This window comes from Felis catus, chromosome B4 (assembly GCF_018350175.1).
Source record: "Felis catus isolate Fca126 chromosome B4, F.catus_Fca126_mat1.0, whole genome shotgun sequence".
In the NCBI taxonomy this organism is placed as follows: domain Eukaryota; kingdom Metazoa; phylum Chordata; class Mammalia; order Carnivora; family Felidae; genus Felis; species Felis catus.
Window position 1 is genome coordinate 124,975,077 of NC_058374.1, and position 13,047 is coordinate 124,988,123.

Here is a 13,047-nt window from a genome sequence, read left to right on the forward strand (position 1 = left end):
TTAAAACCCAAAAACCAAGCATTCCAGAAATAAGTAACATAGTAAATGGAAGTACTGCATAATTCCACATCATATAAATACCTATTCGTGGAAGTTCTTCCAGATTTTTTCCTATAAATCAACTTCCTATTACTGTCACTGCTGTTTTCTTTTTCTTTGGTTCTTCTCCTCTTCTTGCCATTCCTTCTCATTATTGAAGTGGAAAAAAAATTTAATTTTTTTTTTTTTTACATCTTTGTTATTTCCATGATGTGACACACCTGATTTCAAAATTGAAAACTTTGTGTGTAAAATCAAGTGATATATGACCATGAGAATCCAGCCATCTTGGGTCTTTTATTTTTTCACTAATATAGAATAAAAGTAAAAGTGGTGAAGATTGAAGTTTCTGTTTGCTTTTTGCATATTTTTATCTGAATATCCATGAGAGTGTGTAAGTGTTTAATATTTAGGCAGAATAAAACTTTCTCATGCCCCATATCAGATATTAGAATGCCTTAATTGTGCCACAGTAAGATAATTTGTGTCATAATGTATAAATGATTGTAAGTTGTCTTCCCGTTGTGTATTGTAGGACTATTAAACATCTTACTGTTAGCCTGAATTTATTGATTTCCCTCTCTTACATTTACTATTTCAGGTACCAGCCATCACTCTAACTGCTAATATTATTTGGTTTCCTGATAATTTTTTGATCCAGAAAATACCAGCAGCTGCCAAACTTCTAGACAGAAAAAGTCTTCAAGCCATTAAAATACACAGAGATACTTTCCTACAGCAGAAAGCTCAATCACTTACCAAGTGAGTTTATAAGTACCCGTAATGAAAGTGTTTAGATACTTTATATTCTTGGATCTTACACTGACTCTAAATATATGGAAAATATTTGGTTATAAGATCAAATGTAACTTACTCATTACCAGAGAAGAGGTTAGACAATCTCTAGGAGGCTTAATTTTTAGGAGTTTTTTTGGTTTTGTTTTAAATGTTTTAGATTTAAACTTAAAGATGAAGGAAAATTGTATTTTATGGAGATGTGTGTGTATATATAGGCACACATACATATGTATACATGTATTTGCAGACATATACACATACTTTTTATCAGACGCATTAAATATTTTGTGTAGAGTGAAGTTCCCGCAGTAGATGTCATTTGATGACATTAAAAACATTGGGTGTCCATGACTCAGTGATAATTTTTGGAGGCGTTGACTTTAATTTGATGCACTCCTTTTTTTAATTTGTATTTTTATGAAACTAACATGTACTTACTTAAGTCCAAAAGTACTAAAAGTTGAAAGGGAAAAACAACTGTCCTCTGTTCAGTTTCCCCCTGTACCTGAGTCCTGTTCCCTAACAGAATACTTTTAACTTTAGTTTCTTCTGATATTTACATCCTTATGTTGTTACATAATGTAACAACAATCAGATGTTCTTCTGATATTTACATCCTATTTTGTTGAAGTCTTACTATGCAAATTTTCAAATATACACAAAAGAGAGAAAATAGATGAGTTCCCGTGTTCTCATCACCTAGCCTCAACACTTAATTTACTGCACATTGTTTCTTGAGTTCATTGCTAAAATCACACACTGACTTGGATGAAGATTTTAGTGAAGTGATGCAGGACTGTGCCACTGGCTCTGTGCTGGACACAGTTTTTATTTGTGATATGATTAGAAGATAATAGGGATATTTATTCATTTTCTTTCAATCTTGACTGTCAAGGGGAAATTGGACCACTACTGCAGAATGGGGGAAGAAGGAGTACATCAGGAATATAGGCGTCCTCTAAAGCATCTCTTAGTACTCTCAAGTCTGGTGGTTCAAGTCCATGGAAAATGACAATTACTCAATTCAGGCAGGACTACACATAACGGAAATGTCAGAGCTTCCTCCTATCTTCTAAAACAGAACTGAGGAGGGAAAAAGACATAGTTTGGAGTTAAAGCTGTGAATTCAATAAGATGGAGACACAGGGATCAGGTTAATAGTATTAATTAAGGTGTGTGGATATCTTAATTATCAGAAGCTTTATATATATATATGTGTATATATATATATATATATTTTAATTTACATCCAAATTAGCATATAGTGCAACAATGATTTCAGGAGTAGATTCCTTAGTGCCCCTTACCCATTTAGCCCATTCCCCCCCTCCACAACCCCTCCAGTAACCCTCAGTTTGTTCTCCATATTTATGAGTCTCTTCTGTTTTGTCCCCCTCCCTGTTTTTATATTATTTTTGTTTCCCTTCCCTTATGTTCATCTGTTTTGTCTCTTAAAGTCCTCATATGAGTGAAGTCATATGATATTTGTCTTTGACTGATTTCACTTCGTGTAATACCCTCCAGTTCCAGTCATGTAGTTGCAAATGGCAAGATTTCATTCTTTTTGATTGCCGAGTAATACTCCATTGTATATATAGACCACATCTTCTTTATCCATTCATCCATCGATGGACATTTGGGCTCTTTCCATACTTTGGCTATTGTTGATAGTGCTGCTATAAACATGGGGGTGCATGTGTCCCTTTGAAACAGCACACCTGCATCCCTTGGATAAATACCCAGTAGTACAGTTGCTGGGTCGTAGGGTAGTTCTCTGTTTAGTTTTTTGAGGAGCCTCCATTCTGTTTTCCAGAGTGGCTGCACCAGCTTGCATTCCCATTCTTAATATTCTTTAATAGTGTGATGCAGTTGCTAAAAATGCCAATACATACTTGGATTATGTTAATAACTATATCCAGATTATGGGAAATGGTACTTATAATATCTAGGCCATGTGAATTGGTAGTTTCATTGAATTTTTATTGGTCACATCGTAGTTGGTGTCCAGTGGTGTCACATTTTTAAGAGGGACACAAAATGCAGCAACCCTAAATGCAGCTGATCAGGGTATGTCAGAAGACCTGACAACCGTGCCTTTTGAAGAATCTCTACATAGTTTGACCTTTAAAAGAGAAATCTGAGAAATGATGTGGTGAGCTCCTTAAATATTTGAGGGGCATTCAGGTTGAAGAGGGAACAGATTTGATCTCTGTGGCTCCAGAGATCCAAAATCGCCAACATGATTGAGCTCTTAGTAGCAGGCATTATGCTAAAGGCTTTAGACACTTTGTCTTATGCAAACCCTGTAATAGTCTTCTCGTGGGAAATAATAAAGGTAGCAACTAATATTAACCCAGTGCTTTCTGTAAGCCAATAACTAAACTGTTCCAGGAACTTCACATTTATCATCTCCTTTAATCATGAGAGAATCCTATGAGGTAGATACTGTAATTATGGCCATTTTGTAGGTGAGAAAATTGAAATACAGAGAGATTAAACTTGCCCAAATTTAAACAGCTAGTAGGTGGCAGAGCTGGGCAGTCCCACCTCTAGAGCATAAGCTGTTAACTGCTACTCGACAGTACTATTTTTATCCCATTTTTAGATAAGGAGAATGAGGCTTAGAGAAATGAACTTTGCCAGGTCAGAGAGCTAGGTGTGCTAGTGTGCAAGCCCATACCAGTCCTGCTGAAGAGCCTCTGCTACCAAGTCCTGGAGGCTGTCCTGAGAGGTAATGCACTCTTTACTAGAGCTGTGTAGGTAAAGTATAGATGACCTCAGTCCAAGATGTTGTAGGAAGTGAGGCTTATCAGGTAGAAGATTGAATAAGTTGACTTTCAAAGACCCCCTCCCCCCCATGATAACATTTTATGTTTCTAAATTCTTTGATTCCAAAGATACACAGTTACCATAGAGCTCCAGGGAGCTGAAGGGGATAGTGTCTTTTTCATTCTCCTTGCAGTTCTCTCAAACAAACCTAAAATTCACTAAAATGAAACCCAGGAGAGGGGAGACAGTGTGACCAGCATGAGTTTTATCCAGTGTTTTAGGAAAAATTGAGGGAGTGAACAAGAGCTGTCCCAGTTAGGTTCCAGAGTTCATTAGATAATGAGGAAACAGCGGGGGACAGTTTCCCTGCTCCCTGCCCAATATGCACTAGACTTCAGCTGGCCAAGTGTCCCAGCCACATTCCTGCCTGGGGTCCAAGGTTTGTAGGTTGCTGCATTTTGCTTTTCATTCAAAACCATTTTGACACTGGAAATACTGACTTGAGAGGATAGAGCTCTGAACCTTCATTTCAAACCTCTGTTGACATACAAGTGTTACTGCCTTTGGTGATTTATATTGGTATAGGAGATTTTTTTTTTTTTTCCTTAGTGTTTTTCCTGTTTGTACTTTGAAATGAAGCTGACCATCTGACAGGACCCTTGGCTATTTTTGGACTCCATTTGTCAAAAACTTGTTTTTTAAAACTTGAAACAGCTTCATTTTCATGTATTTATAAGAGAGGAATATCATCTAGTGTTTAAATGTAGGAGTGATGGGTGGAGTAATGGATAATCTCGGCTTTATCCTGCATAGTCTGATCTAAAACTGAGTGAGTGCCCTTGACTGTGTTATTAGCCTTCTTCATAAGGTTACTGGTTTGATTACTGTCAAGGAGGGCTCTATAATCTAGGCCTCTTCCTTCTGTCTTGGCTTATGACCTTTCTGTTCCCTCCTATACTTGTATCCCCGCTGAATACTGATCACAGCTTCCTCAAAAGGAGGCATTGCCCTAGGACCCTGCTCATTCTCCGTGTTTCACATTTTTTTTTTTAATTTTTTTTTAATGTTTATTTATTTTTGAGACAGAGAGAGACAGAGCATGAACGGGGGAAGGTCAGAGAGAGGGAGACACAGAATCTGAAACAGGCTCCAGGCTCTGAGCTGTCAGCACAGAGCCTGACGCGGGGCTCGAACTCACAGACCGCGAGATCATGACCTGAGCTGAAGTCGGACGCTTAACCAACTGAGCCACCCAGGCGCCCCTTCGTGTTTCACATTTTTAAGTCAAATAATGTTAGCACCATTTGAGGCAAAGCCAAAAGTACAGCTGTTGGTGTCATTTGTTTAATGGAATCCTGGCTCAGCAAGAAATTTTTCTTAGATTTGATGCTAGGGTTTTACTAGACAGGGCTTTAAAAGACGGTTATGAAAAATTTTGGTGTAATCCCTCTTCAGACTGAGTTCTTGACATTGTCAGACTCTTTGGCAGTATGGCTGACCAGTGACCTCACTGTGGGGTTCAGATTTCGGTCAGGTGAGTCTCTGCAGTCCCTTGCCCGGAGTGCTATCCTCTAGTTCATTCTGACTGGCAGTGATGGGATGTTTCTCTGACTGGAGGAAGTCTCTAAAGAGTTGGTAACATCAGATCACACAAAGGGGAATTGTTTGTTTTTCCACACTAAACCTTTAAAATAAAAAAGAAGTGTATATTAAATAGCTTCTGGGCTAAAAGTTTCCATTTTGAGCCATTTGAGATACATTGATAGAGTGATTCAGTGTTTGTAATTGGCTTGCAGCGGAGAATTAAATCAGTAGATTTAGTCTTTCCTGGATAGGAAAGCTTCCTAGATTTGGGCTTTTATCTTGGGTTGGCTTTTTACCAGTTATGATCTTGGGCACGTTACTTAACTTCTCTGTGTATCAGTTTCCTCTTCTAGATCATAAGGTTATGTGAGGATTAAATGAGTTACTTTGCGTACAGTGATGAGAACAGTGGCTGGCATATAGGAAGCGTTCAATCAGTGTAGCTTTTATACCCAGATTCTGACCACTTCCAGCCTTCCCTTCTGGTCAAGTTGTCATCCCCTTCTGCATTATCATGGTAGCTGCCTGAGTCGTTTTTTTGTTACCCCACTTGTCCCCTTTACAGTTTATTTTCAGCATCTCAGCCAAGGTGATTTTGGTCCTCTGCAAAGTTAGATAAAGTCACTCTGCTCAAATGCTTTGGTGGCTTTCCATTGAAGCCCTCTCTACAAGGTCATACACAAATCCTGTTCTACTCCCCACCCTTCCTGCCCCCCCCACCCCCACCTCTGTACTTCTCTGATTTCCTTTTATGTTCTCACCCCTGTTCTGTGATTCCAGCCATACTGACTTCTTTTTATTACTTGAACATGCCAGACGTTTGCGTTTGTTATTTACTTTCCTAGAATTCTCTTCTCATATATTTACATAGATTACTCATTCATCTTCTTCAAATCTTGGCTCAAAATCATAATTTCAATGAGCCTGCCTTGATCACTGTAATTAAAATTGTACCTGCCCTCCAAGTCTGTCTCTTTTTTTTCTCTCTGCTGCATTTTTTCCATAGCACATATCTAACATCTTACAGATCTTAATTATTGATTTCTTTGTTACACAACTCTCCTTTCTTCAAAGAATGTAAACTTTATTGTGGTAGGGATTTTTATCTATTTTTTTTACTGCTAACTTTTATTTTTAGTACTGAGAAACAGTGTCTGGCCTATATAGGCATGAACATTTGTTGAATGAGTAAATTATATATGTATGTAGGATGTCTGTAATTTGAAAACCAGAAAGGTGGTTCCTGCAAGGAAATATTTTATCCCAACCAGTTCAAAGAAATGGAAATAAATTTTATTTCCTGTGCTGAGTAACCCCAATATTTTCCTTTGTTAGAGATGTACAGTCTTACTACGTCTTTGTGAGCTCATGGATGATGAAAATGGAATCTATTTTATCTAAAGAGCAGAGAATGGATAAATTTGCTGAAGACCTCACCAATAGATGTAATGTTTTTATACAGGTAGTTGCATCTTCTTACTTAGAATATTTTGGGGGTCATTTATTTGTTAATTCAATGTATAGAACTTACACTTTGAAAAAACTGGAAGGGGTAGGATATGTTTTTGTTTTTAAAAACTGAAATTGATTTGATTATGTTTAGATCTGTGTGACTAATTTAGATTTTCTAATACATGCATTTAAATCTCTGTATTCTCTTCAAAGCATGACTTTTTTTGCTGTATCCCATAAGTTTTGATATGTTGCATTTCCATTATTTAGTTCAAAATATATAAGAAATTTTATTGTGATTTCTTTTTTGATCTGTGGGTTATTTTGAAGATATGTTTTAATTTGTAAAGATAAGAGGATTTCCTAGTTATCTTTTATTATTGATTTCTAGAAGTACTAAAATAATTTTGCTATTTTTAAATTTGTTGAGATTTGCATTATGGCCCAGCCTGTGGTCAACTTTGGTAAACATTTCATGTACACTTGAAAAGAATATGTAACTTGCATTTATTGGTTGTAGTGTTCTGTATATGTCAAGTAGGTTATGTTTGTTAATGATTTTGTTTACATATTGTGTCAGTTACTGACAGAATTGGGTTAGAATCTCCCATTAGCATGGTGGATTTGTCTGTTTACCCTTTGTTTTTGTTTTATATGTTTTAAAACCAAGTGAGTGCATAACATTTAAGAATTATTATTTATTCCTGATGAACCTGTTGTTATGAAATATCCCTTTTATTTCTAGTAATGCTCTGTCTTAAGTCTTGTGTGTATAATAGTAATATAGCTATACCAGTTCTCTTTTAGTTAAGGTCTACATAGTATGTCTTTTTTCATCATTTGACTTGCAACCTGTTTGACTCCTTATATTTAATGTGTGTCTCCTGTGTGTAAGCAGTGTGTAAGCAGCGTAAATTTTTCCTCAGTCTAGTTGTCTTTTTTAATTTTTTTCTCTATGTCATTGCTGATGTATTTGGATTTAAAACTAGTACCTGACTAGTTGCTTTCTATTTATCTCACTTGTTCTGTGTCCCTTTTACTTTCCTTTCTTGCTGTCTTTTGAATTAATTCATCATTTTATTTCTCCCTTTATTGTTAACTCTGTATCCTTTTACTGGGTTTTTTTAGTTGTTACTCTAGAGATTTTAAGTGCATCATTTAACCTTCAACTCCAAAATAAATGAGTAGTTTTATCTCTTTCTAGACAGTGTGAGGATCTTAAACCACCGTAATTCTCTTTATCTACCGTCTCACTTCTGATGTTGTTGTTTAGTTTGATTCACTTTATATATTAAACTTCTCGAGGCATTATTATTGTTGCTGTTGTCTTTATAGTCCTGGTCCATTTAGATTTATCCATATATTTACCTGTTCTGTTGCTTTCCGTTCTTCTGCGTCTCTTCATTCTTCTGTATATATGTGTATGTGTATATATATATATATGTATATATATGTATATATATATGTATGTGTATATTTATGTATTTGTATATGTATATATATGTATATACATATACAAATGTATGTATATGTATATATATGTATATATATGTATATGTATATATATGTATATATGTATATATGTATACATGTATATGTATATATATGTATATATGTATATATATGTATATATATGTATATATATGTATATATATGTATGTGTATATTTATGTATTTGTATATATATATATATATTTTATCGTTTATTTATTTTTGAGAGTGAGACAGAGAAGTAGAGCATGAGCTGGGACGGGGCAGAGAGGAGGGAGACATAGAATCCTAAGCAGGCTCCAGGCTCCAAGCTGTCAGCACAGAGCCCAACACAGGGCTTGAACTCACGGATTGTGAGATCATGACCTGAGCCAAAGTCGGACGCTTAACCGACTGAGCCACCCAGGTGCCCCTCTTCATTCTTCTGTTTGTGGAATAGCTGTTAGTATTTCATTTAAAATGTCCTTCTGTTGATGAATTATCACTATTTTTTTTGTCTGAATATGTCTTTATTTCAACTTCATTTTTGTTTTTTAACATTTATTTATTTTTGGGAGAGAGAGTGGGTGCAGGGGAGAGGCAAAGAGAGGGAGACAGGATCTGAAGCAGTTTCTGCACTGTGAGCACAGAGAGTGATGTGGTGCTTGAACTCACAAACTGAAATCATGATCTGAGCTGAAATCCAGAGTTGGCTGCTTAACCCACTGAGCCACCCAGGCACCCCTCAACTTTGTTTTCAAAAGCATTTTTGCTATGTAGAGAATTCTGGGTTAGCAGGATCCCTCACCTCCCTCCCCCACTTATTGTCTTCTGGCTTTTATTTTTGTTGAGAAGTTAGCTGTCAGTTTTCTTGGTTTCTGAATGTGAGTCTTTAATTGCTTGTAAGATCTACTTTTTGGTTTTTAGCAATATTGCTTTAATGTACCTAGGTGTAGTTTTCTTTGTGTCAGTGCTGCTTGGGATTTGTAGAGCTTCTGGAATTTGTGGAAAATTCTCAGCCACTAACTCTTCAAGTACTATTTCTGTTTCATTCTCTCTCTCTCTCTTCTTTTCTCTTTACCTATGTCTAATTTGTTAAGCCTATCTACTGAACCCTTAATTTTACTTATTTTACTTTTTAGCTTTTTTTATAGTTTCCATTTCTTTTTCTGAAAAAATTTTGTTTCTTTTCCTTCAACGTAGCAGAATTATTTTTAAGCCTATGTCTAGTAATTTCATTATCTGGATGTTTCTGTTATCTATGTTTCTCTTGTTTTTGGATATGTCTTATTATCTCTTTGCCTGGTTATTTTTAATAACGTGCACATTGTATATGAAAAACTGTGGATATAATTTGAAGATCTGGGTATTGTTTTTCTTTTTCCAGAGAGGACTTAATAATTTTTACTTTTGATAAACAGCTAGTCTGGGACAACTAACAACCCAGATCACCTCAACCTAGTCATGGATTGAGATGATTTGAAATGGGACCTAAATCCTATGATGGCTATTTTTTTGAGTTCACCCTTACTTTTTAGAGGGTAGTTTTTCAGGATCCCAATCCAGAACCTAGGTTTAAAGGACCTCCTTTCCTCTTTGATGGGCCACGAACTCCTGTTTTTATTCCCCTCTCCTTTCTGGGAGACGCTGAAGGGTAACATTTGGCTTCTGTCTCTATTCTCTTTTGGAACTGGCAGATGCTTCTTAAGGGAAAGCAGCCTCAAATGCCAGGCTCACTTCTCTGGGTTTCTTTCTTCTCCCAGATTTTGGCTTTATATTTCCTTATCTTCTTAATAGCTCTTTGATGCCTCCTGAGAGATTAAAAAAATGTTTTGCCCAGATTTGCTTGTTCTTTGTACAAAGGTTAGTCCAGATTATTTATTCTTCCATTAACAAAAACAGACCCTAAACCTCTCCTCTCCCCATTTAGATTTTGAAAATACGTCCTTTATGTATATGTTTCACAAGTTAATGACCATCTGGGGACCCATGAATTCTTTCTCCCCTGTTCCCCCTCAAAAAAGAAACTCCCCTTTTTATGCCTGGCTTAGAGTTATTTATACTTTTGCTGTTCTTTGTTTCTGCTTTTAAACTTTTCACGGTGCTGCACTAGGGCAGAATCTGGTGTGATAGTTCTGTAGCTGACAGGTTAAGACTTCTAGCTCTTTCCTGTGTGTATTCCCCAAGCTTTGTCACCTTTCTCAGGATGCTGCCTTCTCTCTCATTTCTTATTCTATTAACTTGGCACATCTCTTTATCACAGAGATATAATTGGTTTAGAGAAAATCCCCTCTCCCACCCACACTAAGTATCACTTCTTTACTGAGCCACTGTTACACTGATGGGAGAGTACTTTATCTCTCACATATGATAGAGGTTTAGAAAAAAAGTTGAGAATCACTAGCATATGGCTTCTGCCCCAGTTCCTTGAATATATCCATAATAGTATAATTTAAGTTCATCCTAAAACTGTACATGTATCTTTTTTTGTCCTTTTGTAAACCCAAAGAATCTTTATTATGATGTTTCTATGTGGTTTTTTTGGATCTAAACGAAAATATATAAGGTAATATCCTTTTCCTGTTTTCTTATTCCATCCCATTTCCCTGGGTTTACTAGCACTAAAAATCTTTTTTAAACCTCACAAGACCTTTGTTCTTCCTTCATGAAGAGTAGGAGAGAATATGTTCTTATTGGGATGGAAGGAGAGAAGGTGATTAGGACCAACATAGGCAGGGGACATGGTAGCAGATGAACAGTGGGGATTGGTCCGGGTGAAAAGGAAAGGGGGAATTGGCTTGGAACTGAGAAATACCTTTCAGTATCTGTATTGGCCAGACAGCGGCTCTCATACTCCTTATTTTTCAGTTCCTGGTTCCTTAGGGTCCTTAGCATTTGTCTGTAGCAGATAGGAGTCTTTAAACTCTTGTCTGGCAGGTGAGATAAGGATGAATAGATAGCTTCTGGACATTCAGATCATTTCTCTGAAGGGTTTGTTTGTTTTTTTTAATGGGAAGATTCTTTAACTGTGATTTTATACTTTAATTTCAGCAGTACTAAACTTATGGTATGTAATAGGTTAAATACACCTTTAAGGGTTGCTTTGAAGCTTCACCATTATGTAACATTGCGTGAGGAAGAATATTTCAAAATCTTAAGAGCAGACTTTAAAATAGTTATTGTCAAGTTGGGGAATAATTGTTACATAGAGAATGAAATGTTGAAGAAATGAAACTTTTCCTTGTGATTATAATCATTGTTTTATTTTTTTATAGGGCTTCTTATATGCATACAGTATTAGTACCATTATTAAAACCACAATGAATCTCTACATGTCAATGCAAAAGCCAATGACCAAAACCTCAGTTAAGGCATTATGCAGGCTTGTTGAACTTCTCAAGGTGGGTTTAAGATTATTTTACCTTGCCATTATAATTGAGAATTAACCTGTGCTTAAATTATGGTGATCTTGTAATATTTGACTTCTTGATTATCAGAATAAATAATTGTGGGAAAGTGTACTTATCTCTCACGTGGCTAAGGAAACTAGCCATTGAAAGTAATTTCTGAATAACTTTATGAATGGCTAGTATATTTAAACTTTATTAAAATTAGCATGTATTGAGAGAAGAAGGAATGAGAAGGTTAACTTAAGTATTAGTAAAGTTTTACTCATGGAAGTTTTAAGCATGTTGCCTGAATTATAAAAGAATATGACGTGGTACAAAAATTGGTGCATAGATCAGTGGAACAAATAGGGACCCCAGAAATAAACCCACAAATATATGGTTAGTTTTGACGAAGGAGGCAAGAATATATAGTGGGGAACATATTCTAATAAATGGTGGCGGGAAAACTGGACAGCTACGTATAAAGAATGAAACTGGACCACTTTCTAATGCTATACACAAAAACAAAATCAAAATGGGTTAAAGACCTAAGTATGAGACCTGAAACCATAAAAATTCTGAAGAGAGCACAGACAAGTAATTTCTCTGACATCAGCCATAACAACATTTCGTAGATATGTCCTCTAAGGCAAGGGAAACAAAAGCAAAAATGAACTATTGGGACTACATCATACATCAAAATAAAAAGCTTTTGCACAACAAAGGAAGCCATCAACAAAACAAAAAGACAACTGAGTGGGTGAAGATATTTGCTAATCATATATCCAATAAGGGGTTAATAGCCACAATATATATAAAGAACTTATACAACTCAACACCAAAAACATAATCCAGTTAAAACATGGGCAGAGAACCTGAATAGACATTTTTCCAAAGAAGACATACAGATGGCCAGTAGGCACTTGAAAAGATCCTCAGCATCACTCATCGTCAGGAAACTGCAAATCAAAACCGCAATGAGATACCCACCAGTTAGAATGGCTGATATCAAAATGACTAGACGTAACAAGTGTCGGGGAGGATGTGAAGAGAAAGGAACCCTCATGCATTGTTGGTGGGAATGTAAATTGGTACAGCCACTGTGGAAGACAGTATGGAGGTTCCTCAAAAAGTTAAAAATAGAAATACCATATGATCCAGTAATTTCAGTACTGTGTATTTGCCCAAAGAAAGTGAAAAAACTAATTCGAAAAGAACATGCCTCCTGTGTTTATTGCAGCATTATTTATAATAGCCAATGTGTGGAAACAACCTAAATGTCCATCAATAGACAAATGGTTAAAGAGGATGTGGTATACATGTAATGGAATATTATACAGCCATAAAAAGGATGAGATTGTGCCATTTGAGACAGTATGAATGGACCTAGAGGGTATCAATGTGAAATAAGTCAAACAGATAACTACCATATAATTCTACTCATAAGTGGAATTTTAAAAAAATAAACAGAAAGCAGAATCAGACCTATAAATAATACAAGGAACAAACTGATGATTGCCAGAGGAGAGGTTTGGGGGATTGGGTA

General features: G+C 36.1%; 1 protein-coding gene across 4 annotated transcripts in view; it reads left to right on the plus strand.

Annotated features, from left to right (window-relative positions):
* Positions 1-13,047, plus strand: part of WASHC4 (WASH complex subunit 4) — a 59,865-nt gene that overhangs the window by 15,453 nt on the left and 31,365 nt on the right. For all 4 annotated transcript variants that reach the window (XM_023257391.2, XM_023257393.2, XM_023257392.2 and 1 more), the window contains exons 13-15: positions 641-801; positions 6,526-6,652; positions 11,388-11,513. In XM_023257391.2, the coding sequence (XP_023113159.2) occupies positions 641-801; positions 6,526-6,652; positions 11,388-11,513 (414 nt within the window). The remainder of the gene's footprint in view (positions 1-640; positions 802-6,525; positions 6,653-11,387; positions 11,514-13,047) is intronic.